General features: G+C 35.2%; 1 protein-coding gene across 2 annotated transcripts in view; it reads right to left on the reverse strand.

The window, feature by feature from the left end:
- Positions 1–5,109: 5,109 nt before the first annotated feature.
- Positions 5,110–23,367, reverse strand: part of LOC126816449 (ral guanine nucleotide dissociation stimulator-like 1) — a 29,693-nt gene continuing 11,435 nt past the window's right edge. The window contains exons 8-16 of one of the 2 annotated variants that reach the window (XM_050543030.2): positions 23,104–23,207; positions 22,447–22,531; positions 21,589–21,678; positions 20,356–20,597; positions 19,680–19,748; positions 14,270–14,390; positions 13,302–13,448; positions 10,888–10,996; positions 5,110–9,997 (exon numbers count right to left, since the gene is read on the reverse strand). In XM_050543030.2, coding sequence (XP_050398987.2) covers positions 9,852–9,997; positions 10,888–10,996; positions 13,302–13,448; positions 14,270–14,390; positions 19,680–19,748; positions 20,356–20,597; positions 21,589–21,678; positions 22,447–22,531; positions 23,104–23,207 — 1,113 coding nt within the window. In that variant the 3' untranslated portion in view covers positions 5,110–9,851. Of the gene's footprint in view, positions 9,998–10,887; positions 10,997–13,301; positions 13,449–14,269; positions 14,391–18,320; positions 18,406–19,679; positions 19,749–20,355; positions 20,598–21,588; positions 21,679–22,446; positions 22,532–23,103; positions 23,208–23,367 lie in introns of those variants that run through there. The other variant, XM_050543039.2, reaches the window with a different exon arrangement.

The raw sequence follows: 23,367 nt of genomic DNA on the forward strand, positions 1-23,367 counted from the left end.
CAACTTTTCATTGGCTAAATTGCACATTTTTTCACCAGACTGAATTAACGAATTCAGTGACGTGCAGAGGTATGGTGATACCTGGGGCCAACTCCTTGATTGTAAACACAGTAATAATATCAAATTTAAAAAAACAAGCGGTTGCCATGCAATATACGCTCACATTTTGCAAGAGATGGACAGAGAACACACTAAAAAAATAAGGTATTTTTTGTACAATCAGGGGCCATAATTCAGGAAGTTAAAGCCTGAAACGTGTGAATATCTACAGGAACCCCGATCTTTGGGATACAAACATATTTTAAGTTTCATCAAAATCAGATAAAAATTGTGACCTCTAGAGGGTCCACAAACTTGGTATTACATACTTTTACACTATTTGCGTACAAGGAACGGCCATTTTATCAAGCAGTTTCGATCCAATTTTTATGAAATTTAAACTCAACCATCATTATAGTGTGACAGTGATATATTCAAATGGTTTTTAAAATTGGATAAAAATTGTGACCTTTAGAAGGTCCACAAGCTAAAATCGTGATTGTTCGTATAATCAGGGGCTATAATCCAGGAAGTTACAGTCTGATATGCGCAAATAGTGAAAGGAACCAAGATTTTCGGAACATAACATATATATATTTAAAATTGGATAAAAATTGTGACCTTTAGAAGGTCAACAAGCTAAAAATGTGATTTTTAGTATAATCCGGGGCAATAATCCAGGAAGTTACGGTCTGATATGCGCAAATAGAGAAAGGAACCAAGATTTTTGGAACATAACATATACATATTTAAAATTGGATAACAATTGTGACCTCTAGAGGGTCCAGAAGTTAAAAAAGTGTTTTTTCATACAATCATGGGGTCATAATTCAGGAATTTACAATCCGATATGCACGAATATCAAAAGGAACCAAGATCTTTGAGTTATAAACATGCATTTTAAGTTTCATCAAAATTGTGACATCTAGAGTATCCACAACCTAAAAACATGATTTTTCATAGTTAGGGGCCATAATCCTTGAAGAAAGGAAACATGATCTTTTCAAGTTTTATCAAAATCTGATAAAAATTGTGACCTGTAGAGTGTCCACAAACAAATTGTTGACAGACAGACATCCGGACGGACAGGGGCGATGACATAATACGTCCACATGAAAATGTGGGCGTATAAAAATTCAATTGTATGCCCTCCCCTGAAATGGGTGCCCAGGGCGTTCTCCCTGTCTATGCACGCCACTGACAGATTTAAGACAAGTTGCCAGTGTAAATTGGTATAGTGTGTACATACATTACAGACATAACAAACATACATTGTATTTGACTAGAATACCACTGCATATTGGGTAAAACAATTGGTTAGTTCATACTGATCACCGTAACAGAGAATTCAATTATTAACTTTTACTGATGAAAAACTTTTTGCCATTAAACTAATGTTTAGTATAGAAAGTGGTTAGAAATTAGACAATAGTCATTAATTAACAGATGTGTAACTAGCTGTAAAAGATGCCACTTACAGTGTAAAAAATCGTGATCTCGCTTTAACTCTGTACATCTATCAAGCCCTTCATGTAACACCCTGCATATTTCGCCACTAATTTCGATTGGCTACTGAACCAGCTGGGGACCTCTCAGATTCCTCTATAGGAAATATCGCAAATACCAAGTCTAGCGCTTTTCAGCTAAAATGTCTACTTGTGATAATCGTGTTGCAAAGTTTAAGGTTCGTTTAATGTCAAGGTTTCCATGTTTGATTTGAGTGTGCTTGTGTCACGGCTTCTGATGAAACAGGGCTATTGTTCACGTGTCTGTGGTAAAAGGAGATAACGTAACAGTAAGTTAGGGAATTTCAGACTAATCTAGCAATGGTTAGATGTTGTAAAACTCGCGGTTGTTGCTTCAGGAAGTGACTGCCCATGACTATTGAATACACAAACCTAACCAATACTGATGTATATCATTTAATAGTCACAGTTTTAACAGATTAGTGACACCTTAACACCTACTTAATGACAACTGTCGGATTACTAACCATTATGCATATAAAATAACTACCTAGATCTGTTTGTGTCACATATTTACATTAGTTAAAGTCATTTGTTGATAAATGAACGGTCTCAGTGATAGCTGCAGCCTCTCTAAAAGTGGATTTATCCACAACTTCAGATATTAAATGCATTTGGGAAGCGTACTGATTTTACACACTGAACAATCATTTTGATATCATTAAGGCCAAAACTACCTTGACTATAACAGACACTCCTTGAAATCAAAGCAAAGACAATTTTGATTGGAGCAAGGACAGCACCTTTAATTTGTGGACTTGACAACTTTGTCAATCTGCTTCTAAGAACTTTTTGCCTAATTTTGGTGTATTAAACAAAGTATAAAATTAATTTAAAAATCATTAGCACTAATATATGGTAATCTTATTATCATTCAAACAGCAATGGTATTAAAATAATCTTATACACTAAAACATTTTGCAATCAGAATCATATCAGTACCATACAACTTAAAATAAAAACAGTTTGAAATTAATCTCAGAATTACACTACTAACTGTACCGGTACAGGTGAAACAGTTTAAACTGTTGAGACAATTGAAAGTGTTGGGAGAACTTGTGAAGGATCAATTGAGCAATGGTGTTACTGTACATGGCGAATTTCACCAGAATAAAACTCTTGTAGAAGGCAAAACCTGTATGTAGGTTTACATACAGACCTGAGTCAATGTTTTAACAGGAATTAAATCATTGAGCCGCTCAATTTAAGTCACAAACTGGGCCGCGCAGGCATAGATAGTTATCATTATAACTAGCAGGATACCTAGTGCCCAAATTCACATGGGGGCCTAAACTCGTATTCCCAGATTGTGAATTTGTGCAACAAGTAACAAGTAAACAGTTGGTGTAGAAGGGAAAATAGAAATCTTATGAAAAATAATCCATAGGAAGTAATCCCCATACACATAATGGTTAAAACCAGAAAGTGTTTCAGATTATTAAAAGGGCATTAGGTAAGATTAGATAAAGAGCTGACAGATCTCGCTATAATAGTTAAAAATAGTTTATGGAAATGGAATATGCTGAAAATTTCAGCCAAATTGCTTCACATTGAACCGAGATATTAGCGAATCAAATTTAGGCTAGCCTTGATCATCATTACTAACGTTGGAATTATAATAAAGTCTTGATTATCCATTTTCAGCTTAAATTATCCATCCCAAAATGTATTGAAATCCAGTAAATATCACAGGATAACGATGACATCGAGAGTTGATTATGGTCTAGATAAGTTAATTAATGTCTAATAATTTAGAAAACATTTCAGGCCTAAAGAAAGACCTGCAATAGGAAGATTTAGCTCTTGCATAATGTATGTTTAAGAGTGCTGCTTGGGGTTTTCTACCTGTGGATTTCCTTCGCCAATGAAACATCTTCAGATAATTATATACATAACTGTCAAAAGGATATCTATTTCTCAGTCTTTTAGTCCTATGTCTGAACAGTCCTTAGTTTTATCTTTGTTCCTATGCCTGAACAGCCCCGAGTGTTTTATTCACCAAATTTCATGCCATTAGATTGAATTATATAATAATTTTATGTTAAAAAGGTTTCACAGGGAGTTAAGAGATCAAATAGTTATAAACTATAATTATATAAAACTGCCATTAAGTATACAGATTGTTAACATTGAGCAGTAGTTGTCCATACATAAACTATAATTCTGAGACTTGGTAATAATTTAGAGAATTATTAGGGGAAAAATTAATGGTTATACATAGAATAAATAAATAGTTCATATAAACGGTCAAATGACAGATAGTTTTTAAAGATCAAGCAACCAGACTCTGATATCTACAATAGACATCTGGATCAGACCCTGATATCTACAATAGACATCTGGATCTATCTCTGATATCTAAAATAGACAGCTGAATCTGAATCTGATATCTACAACAGACATCCAGATCTGTCACTGATATTTACAATAGACATCTGGATCAGTCCATGATATATATGTACAACATACATCTGGGTCTGATCTGACCCTGATATCTACAATAGACATCTGGTTTTGACCTGGATATCTGCAAAAGGCAGTTGGATCTGATTCTGACCCAGATATCAACAAAAGACATCTGTATCTGATCCAGATATCTGCAACGGACAGCTGGTTCTGATCCGGATATTTGCAATAGATACCTAAGAACAAGTTTATAATTAGACTCATTAGCCACATTTTCTTTCATTGCACTTGATATCTTTTTGAAACATCGACACTTTAAATATGGGTAATATTCAGTATTATGAATTAATACTAATGCCTGCACCTGGTGGCTTACAAATCACTTTTTTGTGTGTGCTCCTAAACTACATCTTGGACATTATTTTATTTATCAAATCGTTATTATAGTCATTCATCATGGTAAACATTCATACTAAAAGTTATCTCTTGGTAAAGCAGCTAAATACAATACAAATAGGAAGTATAACTTCTTTGATCAGCATTTAGTAATTGAACATATTAACACAAAGTACAATTTTATGCATATACAATTACTGGATTTATTTACTAAGCAATGTTTTGTTTTATCATTTGCTTGATAAAGATGCGAGTATCATCTTCCAAACACTGCATAGTAATAAATCCATTAATTTTATATCCATACAATTGCACTTTATGTTAATATGATTAGTAGCAGAAACCCAAATCACATTTATTGGGTGCAACGAGAATGGGTCTATAAAAACATTTATCATTTAAATAAAACAAAGATCGGTTGATTTATAATTCAAGAACGCACTAAATCTTTTGATTTGTACTCCATGAGGCTGAGACAATAGAACCATTTCAAACTAATGCAAAACATGTACAATTTTCATAAGAAGCACCACAATAAATTTTTCAATTTTGTTTTTAAAAGTAAAAAATAAAATATTCTAACTCTATATATATTAAAAAATACATACATACTTATTTATATATAATTAATATATACAAAATAAATTAATAAATTAAATACATGTAAATATATATTTAAAACACATTAGTAATAAATTAGTATTTACACAAAACATTAATAACATATACTTCAGGCAAGACCAACTTATATTTCTGTTCTTCGGGAACACCTATTGAAATATTGCTTCCTATTTCTTGATAAAAAAAAATTAAAGTTGCATTATGCAAGAGTTAAATCTGCTTATTTCATATCTTATATAAATTATTTAGGCATTTATTAACAAGACAAGCCTATAATGTTATATAAATTATTTAGGCATTTATTAACAAGACAAGCCTATAATCAACGCTCTTGACCATCGGATGGTGCAGATGTAAACAGATGAAATCACTATCACCATTTAAAGGGACTATCCCGGATTGAACAGAGCCTCAAAATTAAAAGTCCGAGTATGTATGAAATTTAAGCGCCAACATATAAAGGAATGGTGTATTTACCCTGTCGCAAAATTTCAGCTCAAAATATTGAGTCATTTGGACGTGAACGTCAAAACTGCTTATCCGGAGACGTAACCCTTTTAAGATTTTGGGTGAATTCTTTCTTTGAGTGACCTGATAATCGATTCCAGTTCCTTTAGAGGTTTATACAGTGAATGACCCATGTGTTGTACTTGATAACGAAAGATAAATTTCACGTACACATTATTTTTATAAAATAAAAGTCTGGTTTTATCCAGACACCGCATAATACAGCCTTGGGCACCGGTCTCTACTTCCAGATTAAGACTGAAGGGTTTAAGTTGTTTGAAAACGTATCAAATATATTGAGTTAGTTGCTCGGCCCTAAGGTAGAGGATTTTAAGGGATTTTAACACAAAATTAAGCAGTTTTATTCTCAAAAATATTATCGGGATTAGCCCTTTAATAATTTGATTTAGAAATGGAGAAGTGAGGCTGATTCTCGATTAACAAATAACATTGCTACGATAATAAACAATATATATCAAAACGTCAAACAGTGATAATGTCCCTCAAAATAAAGTAATTTGAATCAAATTTTCAATATAATAATTTTGAATTATCTATTTTGGAACTATTATCACAAGAACTGTCAGCTATTTATCTAAATCTGACATAATGCATCATTAATTTACAGGCAACCCTACTCCTTGTCCCGTTATTTATTGATGAAGGTCCTGAAGAACTAAAAATTAAATTAAATAGGCCTCACTTACGATTATCAGCCATTTGTCTTTTTAACCTTTTCATTATTACATGGGGCCCTGTTCACCGAGTCACCACACAATATACATGAACTTCCATGGGGACCCGGTGATCAGCTCTTATTCTATTATTAGAATAGAAAAGAGCACAGTAAGCTGGTGGTGACCATGGTGACCAATAGCAAAAGGGTTAAAAAGTGTCCTTTTCCTTATAACATAAACATGATGTCTTTGCAAACATCCCAAAAATGGGACGTTGGCATTAGGTGTTCAAGAATATATAAGCATACCCTGCCCCATGTATATCACTTGTTACTATGTAACAATATATTCTACACCAAGCACACTAATTGTTTTTTCTACAAATACACAAGGATAGGGGTGGCCAACTTATTTACATTCCATGTGCCAAATATTATCTGTACGACTTCAGAGATAAAATATTATTTACCATAATGAGACTTTTGATTCTGTTTTGGTTTTGCAAAGCTGTTGATATTTTTGATAACACTTTGCTCAGTAATAGATCCAGCGAAAATTACAAACAAGTAGGGAAAGTCACAGTGATCTTTTTCGATGTCTGATCATTATTACCAAGGGCAATGTGAATCACCTGGACTGGTCCAATATGTATCACTTGGAACAGCCCAATGTGTATCAGTTGGACCGTTCCAATGTGTATCACTTGGACCGTTCCAATGTGTATCACTTGGAATAGCCCAATGTGTCACTGACTGTTTCAGTGTATATCACTTGGACCATTCCAATGTATATCACTTGGACGGTTCCAATGTGTATCACTTGGCATGGCCCAATGTGTATCACTTGGCATGACCCAATGTGTATCACTTGGAATGGTCCAATGTGTATCACTTGGAATGGTCCAATGTGTATCACTTGGAATGGTCCAATGTGTATCACTTGGAATGGTCCAATGTGTATCACTTGGAATGGCCCAATGTGTATCACTTGGAATGACCCAATGTGTATCACTTCGACTGGTCCAATGTGCAACACTTTGACTGGCCGAATGTGTAACACTTGGACTGGTCCAATGTGTATCACTTGGAATGGCCTAATGTTCTACAAGCTGGTCACCCCTGGATTATAGTTTTAAATGCAATGAATCAAACTACATTTAAAATCAATAAATATGATATAAAAAAAAATCATTGATTAGGTTGAGCCATGAAAACAAATATTATTTGATAATTTTTGCCTTCATTGAATAATTTATACTACATGTATATAACAAAAACAAAAACAGAAAGACATGATTTTCACTAATAAACATTATAATCTCCTGTCTTCAACACATCCATTATAAAATACAATCTGGGGTTGTTGTTGTTTGTGGCATTTATCATCAGCTTCCATTAAGGGTGATATCGCAGACAAGTTGTCTTATTTTTATCATCTTAGCACTGGGGTCTTTCCTGAGGTTGAGAAGGCACATACACTCATACAAGGGATCGAAACCCCGACCGCAAGTCAGAGGTGATCTGCCCGCAGCAGCTCAACGTGCTAGACCATCCCAACACTCCGCTGGTTCTGGGGTCTAATATACAGAAACTTAAACTAAAACATGTAAAAGGGCAGTCTCTTTATTGGTTGAGTGTTAAAATCATAGTTTATCTCTTGGCCAATGAGAGGTGTATATCTATACTAATATTTGTGACTGTCGTTTGTCGTTCTGTTTGTCTGTCTGTCTGTCTGTTCGGGGTTGGCGGCTACACTAGGTCTGCCCCGAGTCTGAAATTTGGGGTATAGGGGTAGCTCGGACCGGGGAGTAACATAGGCCAGGTGGCGTTAGTCTACCACTTCCGGTTTCAGAGTTATGACCCCCGAGCGAAGCCAGTCTGTTCGGGGTTGGCGGCTACACTAGGTCTGCCCCGAGTCTGAAATTTGGGGTATAGGGGTAGCTTGGACCGGGGAGTAACATAGGCCAGGTGGTGTTAGTCTACCACTTCCGGTTTCGAAGTTATGACCCCCAAGCGAAGCCGGGTATCCTGCCCCGGGTCTGAAATTTGGGGTATATGGGTAGCTTGGACCGGGGAGTAACATAGGCCAGGTGGCGTTAGTCTACCACTTCCGGTTTCGGAGTTATGACCCCCGAGCGAAGCCGGGTATCCTGCTAGTATATATATATATGAATTAATAAATTTTTTTGATTTAATTAGTTTTAACTTTGCCGTAAATAAGGCTCCTGGTTTGTAAACTATAAACCTACACGTCTATTTATAAGACTCTTATACAGGCCTGGAAATAATGACTCTAGTTGTACCTGATGAACTAGTACCTCACATATTCAATTTTGTTCTGGACTTAATTATAAAAATCTATCAAAACACAGAATCAAAGACAAATCTGTACCAGACAGACTTAAATAGGCACTGGAGGACTTGTGCCTGGCAAAGACTGTGCCTTATTTCCAGATTTCATATTCGGTACTATGATAGGTGCCACAGTGGCTGAGTGAGTAAGGCTCTAGGTTTGATCCCAATGTCGGCCAAGAAACACTGTAACCCAGGTATCATTTAACAGGCCTTGAAATGTTTAAAAAAGCTACCTGTTGCAATCGACAGGTAGCTTTTCTTCATACCTGTCGCTTCAGTAAATAACCTGTCACTCTCAATTATCAAACTCAAAGACTAATCACATCACACATATCCATACATGTAGGTACACACACACGTGGTTAGGTCTTTGACGTAGGCTACATTGCTCTATATAAATATCGTAATATGAAACCTTTTTATTTCTTCGACATCGGAATGCCTAAAAGTTCTCTAAAGTCGGCGAATCTGCTTTGGCTCAGCGACTCGAAGATTCGTACAATTCTATCATCCGTATCCACGTGAATTCCGCAAAGTATCATGGTACCACACTTCCGTACAAAATCGAATACTTCACCGTTGAGTTGTAGAATTCAGATTTTAAAATATCCGTAATAAATTGAATATCAAAACACAAATCACACCTGTGCATGGCACCGTATTTACATGTATCGCGTGCGAAGGACAGATAATGCCACCTGGAATTCCCTTTTCACATATCCAGACTATATTTACGCTACAAATTATATTTATATATGAAATGGTACCCAGGTTTTTCCAGCCTAGTTTCCTTGTGTCAACAGGATCAAACCTATACTCACACGGGTTTTGATAAATAAATAAAGATTGCTGGATTCTAGAGCAGGGTATTGCCACTGCCGTCATGAGAAGGCGAGATTGGGTTTAACGTCCACTCGACACAAACTAGGTCATTTCGGGACTAACATATGGTTCAATTTTATTTCAATAATTCGCTTACTCGTACTCAATGACTCAATGACAAAAAAACACCATCAAAATAAATTGTACTGAATTGCAATACATTGATTCAATGATATATTGTGCCAGCACTACTAGATTGCTTCTTAAATAATTACCAGTAGAATTGCATTTTGTAATCGATGTGGTGGAGACAATAATACATATAGTGAATATTCTACATCAACAAGAAACATACTAAAAATATTAAAATATTATCAACAATACATCATAAATACTTAACGATTTTAAGACCCGAATAATGACCTTGACCATGACTATTTGACCTTGGTGCGTATGTGTTAAACTACCCGAGATACTACCGTTGCTAGTGGTTACAGTCACTGCTATAAGCTGAGCTTTTTAAATCGTCGTTTTTTCTGTCTTTTTAAAGTGGAGGTTTCGTAGTCTTCCCGACTTTTGATCACAAAGTTTAATTCTGAGGAATTATTTAATGCGTAGAAGACGTTGGCACGTTCTGGTATTAATAATTCTGGAAAAAAAAGAAAATCCAGAGAATGGATCATTTTGATACTAACCTATAGTTATTTTTAAGTCATAATAATTCTGGGGAAAAAAAACAAAGTGGCACAATCAGCTATAAATCTTTGGAATGGAATGGGTCTCAACTCATTGTCAACAATTAATCAGGTCATAAATTTCTAGTATATGGGAGCGACCGGAACAACCATGGCAGTAATTCCAGGAAGACAGTGCAACATATAATAATTAAATATTTAAAGACGGGTAAACAACCACATTACACATTTTCATTCGAGCGTGACATTTTTGTTTATGAATGGCAGGTTTAGCGATATTCTATGTCTCTAGAACAACTTCGCCCTTTAATAAATATACAGCGACATGAAGGCGACCTCAACTTCACCCTAGAGTCTTTGGAGGGGGCAAAATCAGCGGTAGTTGGACGAGTAATTCGCCCATGTCGCCACCTAGTTCAAGTCCTGATTGCTGGGGTATAAAAACAGACAAATCTGATGATCGAGGAAATTAGAGCACCAGATTTTAGTAAGACTAGAGGCCTCGAAATAATGGTTGTCAGGTACTACTCAACTTTGTGTCAGATATCAAATCTGTGTCGAACATAATGACAGGCACTAGCGGAATCGTGTCCCATAAAGCATGAATTTGTGTCTGACAATGTCCATGACAGGTACTATATTTCTAGGATTACTAGACTAAAAGTTTAAAAAGAGAGAGAGAGAGAGAGAGTTAAAATATCCACAGCCAAAATTAGGTCATTTTGGGAATAACATAGGGTATAATCTTTACTAATGGGAGGAAACCAGAGGACACATAGAAAACCCACAAGATTATTTAGACCACTCGGTCCTCATCAAGCCCCCATGAAAGTATGAAGCTTACCACCATCTTCTAGTATCTGTAATAATCTATAATCTTCAGGTTTTCCTTCCATACAATATTTCTCTAATACTTTACTAATAACTGTATGGGTGTGATCAGTATTGGTTAACTATAAAATATACAACATTCATTATCTATACAACCATACTAATAACTGTATGGGTGTGATCAGTGTTAGTTAACTATAAAATATACATTCATTATCAATTGATCATCCAGAATTTCGTTCATTTATCATATAAAATGATCATTTAGAACTATATTCATTGGTCGGTTAGAAGTGTATTCATTAATCGTCTAGAATTTTATTCATTAATCGTCTAGAATTTTATTCATTAATCGTCTAGAATTTTATATATTGATCATGAATTTTATTAAATGATCATCTAGAATTTTATTCTTTTTTAATCTCTAAGGAATCAAATGGAATGGAATATGTGACCCACTATCAATTTATGATCCATAATTTTATTCATTTATCATCTTAAAATTTATTCATTGATCATCTAGAATTTTATTTACTGATCATCAAAGATTTTATTGATTGATCATCTAGAATTTATTTAACTATCATCTAGAATTTCATTAACTGATCATCTAGAATTTCATTAACCGATCATCTAGAATTTTTTTTTTTTTTTAACCTCTAAGGAATCAAATGGAATGGGATATGTGACCGACTCTGGCTAAAGGATCTGCATGTCGCATGACATCATGTTTCAGTAATGTGAATTTGAGACTCCTGTGAAAGTACATGTACATTACTTAATGTCTCCAGGATCATGCCCCAAAAGTTCAAAATAACATGCCAACAGAGAGGTTGATGTTCCCCGCCAAAATCCCAAAAGAAATAGATGACAAATATTTATGAATTATCTTTTTCAAAAGTATCAAGCAATCAAACTGATCATCTATACTTAATGTAAGTACAAAATGTTCACGATCAAACTCAGCAAAGGTTTTGAAGTACCTGGCAGTGGAACCATACACTTATAGCCCGTTCAGACGCTTATTTTTAAACCAGTTCATAATCGATGGGGTTTTTAAGACAGCATCGTGTTGCGTTCACACGTACTATAAGCCAAACCAGTTTAACTATTCTGACCTCTTCGGTCGGAGGTTAGAGTTAACTGCGCATGGGTAGCTTCATATTCTTTATTCGGTTCTTGCACGCTTTCGATAACATTGGCACTGTCTGACCCCAATATTTTCACAGGAATGTAACTAACTGCGTACTGCGCATGCTTGAAGCAAGCTGGAGCTGGGGTTTTTAAGCCAACCCGTTCAGACGGCTAAGATGAACCAGTTTAAAATAAAAAGCCTTCTCGAAGACAGGTTGTGAGCAGGGTTTTTTAAACTGGTTTATTTGCCCCACATTTGCGTTCAGACGCTTAAGTTAAACTGGTTTAACGATCCCCGGGGTTTTAAACCAGTTCAACTTAAGCGTCTGAACGGGCTATTAGTTTCATCACTCTCCTTCAGAATCAAAGTTATCTTGTCCCAAAGCATCGACCAATGAAATTGCTTACTCTGTTTAGCTTTAGTGGGAAATGTTAATCATTGAACTCTGTCAAGACATTCACCTAATGAACATCTACATCAAGTTTAAACATTCGACCTCAAATAAAAGCAGAGTTGTTATGTTCCAAAGTCTTGACCAATCAAATTGTTTATCGACACTTAGCTCAAACAGAAATTGCTCATTAGTCAAGGTATTGATGTAACGAAACTATACACCAAGTTTCATCACTCTCACTTAATTAGAACTAAAGTTATCATGTCCCAAACCATCAACCAATCAAATTACTTATCTCTGCTTAACCTAAGCAGAAAATGCTCATCTTCGAACTCCATTAAGGCATTCACCAAATAAACACCTACACCAAGTTTTAAAATTCTAGCTCAATTAGAAGCAGAGTTATTGTGTCCCAAAAAGTATGATGGACAGACAGACAGACAGACCCATTTTAATAGTCCCCTGTATTCTTCAAAAGGCGGGGGACAAAAATCATAACAAAATTAGGTAAAAAGTAGCAATTAATCAGCCGTATGCATCAACATATATGCTAAAACCATATCGAGCAAACTACCAGGACTTTCACAATAAATCTTTAGAATTAAATGTAGAATTCGAATATATCAACAACTCAATTTTTATTCTTTGATCCACAAGGATTCTTTAGCGAGAGCATGTCACATATGGCTAAATCTTATTTTGAATATGAACTGTTTTTTGTTCAATCCAAACAAATGATGCTGTTTCTTGCCTATTGTACAGAACTTTCTCAGTCAATACTAGGATCGAACCCACGGCTGCCTGGTTAGTGGAGCTAGTTCCCTACATACTGAGCCACCAAGGCTCCAGAATTACACAGAATGGTTTCTAATAGTAACATGTTTTATTTTCTACATACCATAATACTTTTATAGACGTGTGTATCTGAATCTGACGTAGAGTTAACGCTGACACGGATAACGTAGGTATCTGATGACCTGAACGGGGAAGATGGGTTATCACTATCGGAAGAGACTACAGACGATGTGGAAGAATGGTGGGTCATCTGAAATAGAAATAAATCAGTAAATAGAACTCAGATAATTTAATATCCTACACTAGCTTCAATAATAGATGAATAATAGAGTGGTTCACTATTAAACTATTCCGCCCTCCTATAATGTATAAGGTAGTTAGAACTATATGGATGGACCTCCATTAATGTATCAGTGGGTAGTTATGTCTATATTAGACTATTTGGCTATTTGGCTTTGGCCCGACTAGTCCATTCATGCATGAAAGTAGTTATGCCATACTAGACTATTTGGCTCTACCGCCCATTAATGCATAAAACAGTAGTCATGCCCTACTGGACTATTTGACCACAATCTCTATCAATGCATGAATTAAAGTAGTTATGCCCTGCCAGACAATTTGGCCCAACCCTCCAATAATGCATAAAACAGTAGTTATGCCTACTAGACTATTTGGCCTCACCCTCCATTAATGCATGAAAGTAGTTATGCCCTACTAGATTATTTGGCCCAGTCCCCCATTAAAGCATTAGGGTAGTTATGCCATACTAGACTATGTACATGTTGCATTCGTGTAACTTAAGGTATGTTTAATTCTATTTTAGATGCACTATTTCTTTTGTACAATATTTGATTTAAATATAACATACTTATCGGAAATTTGTATATAGTGCGCCTACAATTATTTGTAGGATTTCAAGTGTGCCCTGACTTAAAAATATTTGAGAACTACTGGTTTACGAAATCGCTCGGAGTAGAAAGGAATTTAAATCCCCAATGGTCCAATTAACAACAGGAAATGCCTAAAAGCATAGTTTTACAAAGACAATATGGGAAGAAATGTAATACTTACAATAGGAGCTGCTAAAGTTGATAAAGTATCGGGTATACTCGACATACTCTTTCTGTTCTCTAATCCACAGGAAAACAGAGCAAACTTAGCACTATCAAACTTCACCGGGCGATGACCCAAACTATAAAAACAAAACAAACATTATCTGGCGTTGTAAGATGGTTTCTATTGCTATTAATGGACATGAGCCATTTACCATTATTATCTGGCACTGTAGGATGGTTGCGCTTGCAGTGACAGCCATGAGTCATCTACCATTATTATCTGGCGTTGTATGGTGGTTTCCCTTGCCAGTGACAGACATGAGTCATTTACCATTATTATCTGGTGTGGTAAGATGGTTTCCCTTGTCATTCACGGACATCAGCCATCAAAATACAACCTACTCATTATCATCTGGAATGGTAAGAAGGTTTCTCTTGCCAGTGACCGACATCAGCCATCTATCATCATTATCTGGTGTGGTAGGATGGTTTCCCTTGCCTGTGACAAGACACATGCCATCCAAATACAACCTACTGTCTGAGTTTTGGGCACAGGTCTCGTCTCAGTCAGTTTTGACTGAAATTGACCAACTGGACAACTTACCTGTCCGTCAAAACACATCAAATAAAGTTAGTTCCATTCATAGCTTTTGTGTGTAAAAATATATATAATAAATTGGTATAACTGTCATATTTTTTATAAATTTCTCGCTAATATGAGGTAAACAAATTATATCAAAACCTAACAAAAGTTTGAAATGAAATGAAATGCAACAAATTGAAATGAAAGCCCTGGTCTTAGGGTAATGACTATCAGAATTCTGCTGTGCTCCATCAAAATAATTAACATCTAATTAAGACTTAATAATCTTTATCTAATGTTTATAAACACAAATCTGGGATATGTATAAACTACACAGGTTTACAACTACTATATGGGGGGTTGGGATAGCCTAGTGGTCTAGAGTGTCACGCTTGCGGTTGTGGTTTCAATACCTGGTGTGAGCGTATGTGGCATGGAGATAGGGGCGCCTTCTCTACCTCGTGGGTTTACTCCCGGTACTCCGGTTTCCTCCCACAGGAAAGACCCCTGCATGTGCGCTAAGATAATGAAAATAAAAATCTGGGATATGTATAAACTACAAAGGTTTACAAATACTATATGGGGGAGTTGTGATGGCCTAGTGGTCTAGAGTGTCACGCTTCAACATCTAGCTGGCCGGTAACCTCTGGCTTGCGGTTGTGGTTTCGACCCCTGGTGTGAGCGTATGTGACATGGAGATAGGGGCGCCTTCTCTACCTCGTGGGTTTAGTCCCGGTACTCCGGTTTCCTCCCACAGGAAAGACCCCTGCGTGTGCGCTCAGATAATGAAAATAAAAAAAAGATAACTTGTCTGCTATATCACCTTCGGTGGAAGCTGATGTTAAACACTAAGAACAACAACAACAGCAAATACTAAGCTTAACAAAACACTATGTTACATAGATTATTTACAAGTTATATGAAATGAAATGGAATGGGGTTTTAACTTCCTACTGTTCTGCTCCGACTGGGCTAATGAAGGTGGGCATAAACCATATTGTGTGTGCTATGAGGGGAAACTTTGTCTGGAGAGTGGTGCTACTGTCTACTTTTATACTGAATTCAAACGGTCAAGGATTCTTTTACGACCATGCCAATGTGTATAATTATGGGAACTCTCTTTTTCGTACCATCCTGATCTGTGTCCTGCACCAATGACAAGGGGAAACCACGTTGGAAAAATCGGATAATTTTCTTGTCCAGGTAAAGTCTCCAGGTAAAGACTCGTTAAACCGTGGGAAAGAAAGATTTTTTCGGTATCTATGTGTCCAGAGAAGATATACTGTAAGATTTAAAGAAAAGGTGTGCTGTGTATGAAAGGGGTGGGGGTGCAAGACAATTAAAAAATAATTCAATGACGACAGTTTAAAATTGAAAACCTACCTAATCTAATAAAACAACACTACTTTAAAAAGAACATAACACGGTTTTGTATAAACCAAAATTTCTGTATCTACTGGAGACTAATTATCACATGTAATCTATTATAATCTATCATAATTTGAAAATTGATATAAAAAGCTATGTTATTATATCATACTTGTAAACCACAACTCACATCTTTGTTAGTACACACATATATCAACAATACATGTATTATATCAAGCGCCATTTGCCACAGCATGAGCATGACTATCGAATGCCTCTTTTCTCACCATAATTAAACAGGTTGTTGTGATTTGTTAGCAATTAGTGTGGAGGATATTTTTCTGTCTACATTAATAATATTTTTACAATCCTTAAAGCTGATGATCGTAATTTGAGGGATTTCTAATCTCTTGTAAATTATACAGTATTGTAAAAGTTAAAATGTTTAAAAGGAATATCGTTTAATTTAGGGTTATGCTCCTTATCTCTATGTCTGGTTAGGTTACATGTAGATGATATTTGCTAGCTGATAGTGGGAGGGATAATTTGTCTACATTAACCCTTTAACCCCCCAGTTCCTATAAATTTTGCGGCCTCTAAACTGATTCCAGCGACCGTTGTTGCTGGAAGAGAATTTAACACTTGTATTGTAGACACCTTGTGATGTTCGTCACACCAACATTCGTTGTTGCTGGGACGTAAACAAATAAATGCCAGAGTCGGAAATCCAGCCACTCTTCAAATACCACCAATGTTAAAATATTACATCCACAAACCATCTGAACCACAACAATCCCAATCAACTTGACAAATAGACAGATTTGATATTAACCCTTTAGGTACCTGACTCAAAACTTGAAAATGATATCAAATTATCAGGAGTTTCTGTATTTAATGTTTACTTTCACGAGTGATTAATTATTAATTAGTCTGTCAATTACTCAAAACTACTCAAGAAAGTAAACAATTGTAAACCTGAAACTCATCATCTAATCTACAGTACAAGTCAAGGTTAAGTACTAAATTTCTGTGGACTTTCTTTCCTCTCAGAATGTCTCTATTTCTGCAGAGTGTATATGGGAAAAACTCTGCAATTTTTGAGCAGGAAAAAAAACCCCACAAGGACTAATTTCATACTTCCACTTGAAGCATACTGTAGACGGACCATTTTAAACTACATGACAATAGGACTCAATATTTGTCGTTGATTCTCAAAGGATATTAGCAATTTGACAACAATGGTTTGAGAGTAAACATTAAATACAGAAACTCCCACTAAAACAGCCCAATTACACGATACCCGAGTTGTATTGTAGCTTTACTACCACTGTAACCTGGGCATCATTTAATCTTGTGTATCTAGCCGTAATTTCTTTCACATTCGCTTAATATCAAATCTTTGTTTAAAAATTTGTAAAAACTTCTTTCACATTCGTTTGATATCAAATCTTTGTTTAAAAGTCACCAAAAATCAACTAATTTCTACTTGTGTCCAGTTTAAAGCTGACCATTCAATTTTGATAATGAGTGTCCAATTTACAGGTGTTTAATTTCTCGATAACTGTTAAAAAATAAACAACCCAATTGATTATTGACGTATAATGATTAATTTTTGAACAGTGGTCAGGAAATTAAATACTTGTAAATTGGACACTCATTATGAAAATTAATCAGTCAGCTTTAAACTAGACACAAGTACAAATTAGATGATATTGGGTGATTTTAAATGATTTTGACGAAATTTTAAACAAAGATTTGATATTAAATGAACTTGAAAGAAATTAGTGCTAGGTACCCAGGTTACAGTGTATTGTTTTACACCTCAACATATTCATGGACTATTTATTTAGTAACTTAAAGCATAATTAATGCAAGAGGTGATCTGGTACCTAATGGGTTAAACATTACTTTAAATTATCATAAAGCACTAAGCAATTATTTATATACTGGTAAGCCTACATAACAAATGAAACTGCTTGAGCATAGTTACTATGTAATAAATGATATTTTGGATTACATACATTGCTGCCATTTTTAAAGCCTTCATAACAAATGAAACTGCCTGAGCATAGTTGCAATGTAATAAATTGATATATCACACTACAAAGCTGCCATTTTTAATACTACATGAGCATAGTTACAATGTAATGAAATGATACAATACATACACAGCTGCCATTTTTAATACTGTATGAGCACAACTAAAACATAATGAATGATTACTGCATAATGATTATGAAATACTGCACAAGCATAGTTAAAATGATATTATTCTTTTTTTTTTAGAAACTGCAGGAGCATAGTCATAACAAAATGATATTATGTTTTATTTTTAGAAATTACACAAGCATAGTCATAACAATATGATATTATGTTGTTTTATATTTTGATACTGCATGAGCATAGTCATAACAAAATGATATTATGGGTTGTTTGTTTTAGATACTCCATGAGAATAGGCATAACAAAATGATATTACATTTTATTTTTTGATACTGCATGAAAATAGTTATAAAAAATGATATTATGCTTTATTTTTAGATACTGCATGAGAATAGTCGTAACAAAATGACATGTTTTATTTTTAGATACTGCATGAGCATAGTTACAATGAAATAATATACTGTCATTTTTGATACTATGTGAGCATAATTCCAATGAAATTGCATTATGCTATCTATTTTTTGATACTGCACCAGCAGTTACAATGGAAATTAAATGATAATGCATGAGCATAGTTACAATAAAATGTTTTATACCTCATGAGCATAGATATAATGAAATGATATGCTGTTGATTTTTTGATACTGCACGAGCATAGTTGAAATGATATGTTTTATTATTTTTATACTGCATGAGCATGAAAACAAATGATATTATGCGACCACATTTTAGTGTGAGTTGTTGTTACATGAATGATATAAAATCTAAGATTGTCATCTTACCACGTAGAGAAGACAGGATATCGATTAGGAACGGAACCAGCTCGCGATCTGAATACTGGCAAACTTCTGTAGGTATACACACATACACAAAATATACCACAATATTCTAACTCTTATTTTTACCATTATGATTATTTTATTAAGTACAACACTAATTGCAACAAGTGGTATCAGGATGTTATGACATTTTGAGATTTACAAAATCTATTTCACATAAAATATGAACTTTACTCAAGTAGACTTAATTTTAGTTAAAGATTCTCGCTACCGGATCCTGGGGACTCATTCACCAAAACTAAAACACTTAACAATTCTGACTTCTCATTGGCTTAGAGTTAAACTATGTACTAGGATTTAAACTATTAGCCAATCAAAAGGTTGCAGTAGTAAAATATTTCATGAAGAATGTCTCCGAGAGCTAATAAAAACCTGTGATGCCTTGATCTAACGTTAAGGCTTACATGCGAATATACATACACATGTATACAAACACACCTAGACGTGTATATAATAAAACAACATCTATTTACCTTGCTGATTTTTTCTTGATCTTGGCGTTACTATCTGAAGGGGGTTCTATTGTACACGACAGGTCATGGCTGGAAATATATAATAAAATCTTTAAAATCTTCTTGCCTAAACTTGTCTCATAAATAATTTGAACGAACTGATATTTCAGTCAGTTCCTTTCTTGGATTTACTGGGTCTATTTTCTATGATTTCTTGACAAGAAAATTCAAGGGCCCACTTTTATAAAATGTTAATCCTAAGAACAATAGATTATTGCAAGCCACCATATTGACCCTATTATCATTCCACCAGAAATCAACTAGAGGTTGCATTTGATAAATGGTTCAGTATTACATTAAAACATTGATCATGGTAACTCAATGTTTTGTAAGCACCTTTTCTCAATAAGAATCAAGATTATTACCAACTTCAGTATTATTATCAACATAACGTTTCAGAGCTAACTCATCGTTATCAACCCATGCTTTTAGTATCGGGATTAACTCACTTTTCATTATCAGAATTAACTCACCTGTCAGTATCAGAATTAACTCTGCTTTAAGTATTAGACATACCTTTCATTATCAAAAATCACCTTTCAATATCAGAATTAATTCACCTGTCATTATCAGAATTAACTCTCTTTTCAGTATCTATAACTCTCCTTTCAATATCATATTTTCAGAATCAACTCACCTTTCAGTATCAGTATATACATTAACAGAATAAAACCACGTCCAGAAATTTTCATCTTTAACTATTTGATAAATTTGAGCTGCTGATTGGAGCAGTTTCAACTGAGCAATGACTTCAAATTCTTTTCGATGTTTTTCAAAGTTGATAAGATTGTCGTCCGTTATATCCGCGAAAGCTGTATCAATCATTGTGAGATCTGTTAAAAATGTTCCTAAATATGGAACTGTTCCTTGAACTATACCCTGGAAAATAAGAATCAGCACTGATATTCAAAATGAACCAAAAACACAAATCAATCAAAAGTTACCGAAAGAAAAGAAACAAAATCTTGCTGTTCTGTTCCGATTGGGCTAATTAAGACAGACATACGCCATACAGTATGCTATGAGGGAAATTTTGCCCGGCCAGCGGCACTATGGCCTACTCTTATATAGAATTCTAACTATCAAAACTATCAAGGATCTTTTACGTGCATGTCAATGTGTACACGGGACCCCGGTTTTCTATCCCATCCAAATGACTATATGTTGTCCACTGCCAGGCCCTCTGTCCTGCACCACTGACAAGGGTAAACCAAGCTCGAAATGCTGATAAACTTTCTCGGGCCAACACTGGGATCGAGCACGGGACCTCCAGCTTAGTGAGCCAATATCTTACTCACTGAACCACTGTGGCGGCTGCCGAAATAACAATCTTTAATATATTACAGTGCTTATTAAGAGGAGACAAGATGGATTGACGGTGGATTGAAATGTAAGTTAGTGCGCAGGGGTATTACACTTTACACAAATGAAATGAAATGGGGTTTAACATTTAATATCTTGCTTTTATGCACCAACCAAGCAAATAAAGATTGATATATTCAATAAAATGTGTTATGTGGACATTTTGATTTCAAGTGCCAAGGGTCAAGGGATCTTTAATGTGCTGCCAAATTTGGTAAACTATGGACCATGTTTTTAAAGCAAATCTGAACAATTAGACACTTGTTAGACACACCACCCTGCTGCACAATACAATGTATGCTGTAAAAAGCCAAGCAAGAACAGTTTCATCCAATTCTAGGATGTCTATTATAGATACGCCTAAATGTTTATTTTCACTGGGCCTAGATGTCTACTATAGCCAAGATGTCTACTATAGCCAAGATGTCTACTATAGCCAAGATGTCTATTATAGCGAGGCCTAGATGTCTAAACTAGATAATCCTAGATGTCTAATACATCTACTTACATTTTCAATCCAAGATTGCCGTTTCAGCAGATTTCTTCTCTGAAGAGTTTTATTTTGAGACTCGATATCAGGAAATTTAGCTGTTGCTTCCTGAAAAAAAAATCAACAAAATAACTGTTTCAATATTGTACAATTTGCAAAAGTTAAGGTATATAAGTTTTACTTATTAGTGAAGTAATCTACAAACAACTCAGCATCTATCATTCATTATGCCTATGTCATGTTAGCTTTGTTTTTGGTGTGTATGGATGGGGGTGATCGCACATGGAATGAAGATGGGCATAGCCCATGCAGTGTGGCGGGCAACGGTGGCTAAGTGAATAAGACGCTGGCTCGCTAGTCTGGAGGTTGCACCTACGATCCCTGCATTGGCCATGAAAGTTCATTGGAATCTTCAGATGTGGCTTCACCTTGTCAGTGGTGCTGGACAGTGGGGCCTTACAAGAACTCGATATCAGAGTAGGCAATAATTTCAATCATATAGCACACTGTATAGCGTATGCCCATCTTCATTAGCCCAGTTGGAGCAGAACAGTAGGATGTTAAACCCCATTTCATTCCATTTCCATGCAGTGTGCTATCTGGTGAATTTTAAACGGATATCACTGTTTCTGCCCACTATTTATTAAATTCCAACAGTTAACAATTCTTTTATGTGCAACTCAAAATAACCATGAGACCTCATGGGAGGTTACCTGGTAGATTTAAAAAGGCCAATATGTCGTTTTCTGCAGCATGCCTAGTGATGGGAATTTGTCACAAAAATTCCATGAAACTTGTGCCTTTGCTAAGAAGATAATTCTCAGATAAATAATTAGTATTTCCCAGAAAAACAAAATAATAATTTAAGTGACTGACCTTCATCAACAGTTCTCTGGAGGTTATCTGATTATTCTCGTTGGAGAAGATTTCTGATAATTCAGTAAAAAGCACCATAATATTTCTGAAATAAAAAAGTACACACCATAAGGGTACACATATTTTTGTGTGTATCTAATATCTATACCTTAATCCATGCTTTTTTCATCCCATCCCAATGACTAGATGCTTACTGTTCCTTGCCAAACCTCTGTTCTACATAACTAACAACTGTAGCACTATACCGTCAGTCCGTCACGGTCAATTATGGAAAACAGTGCCACCAAATCGTTTACCATATCAGACGTCTGATATATTCTCTGCTACACATCTATTGTTCGCCTGATGATCATCTAGGTTTTTCCTTGTTGTATCTGATTATAATTCTCTTCAGTTAGGACTTCACTTTAAAATCTATCGTTGTGTACATATTTCCAACAGCTAACTATATGGTGACTCAGGAACAGCAATACAACAGTTTCTTGGATATTTCAAAAGCAGGATACATGGTTACAGGATAGACTACATAAATGTCATTCTCTCCATCTTTTCTTCCATAGTCACTGAGCTGACATACATACTTACTAATATCCCAGTCACTGAGCTAACATACATACTTACTGCTGAGATCCCAGTGAATTAATGAATGTAACTTACTTTGGTAATGCTGCCCACGTTTTCCGTAATCTATAAACAGGATGAGTCTGTAAGCCAGATATGATCGCTCGTAAAGACGAAAAATTCTTCAAGTCACGTAACTCCTACAACACAATATATAAAACATCCAGATTTACTGTCTCAACATCCCAATTAACAATCCATAAATATAAGTTATAGCACAGACAATCAACCATGGCAAAACACGTTACAGCATTTCAAGAGAAGTGTTTGTCATCTTAGTAAATTAGAAGGTATATAATA

Source organism: Patella vulgata, chromosome 1, assembly GCF_932274485.2.
Source record: "Patella vulgata chromosome 1, xgPatVulg1.2, whole genome shotgun sequence".
In the NCBI taxonomy this organism is placed as follows: Eukaryota; Metazoa; Mollusca; class Gastropoda; family Patellidae; genus Patella; species Patella vulgata.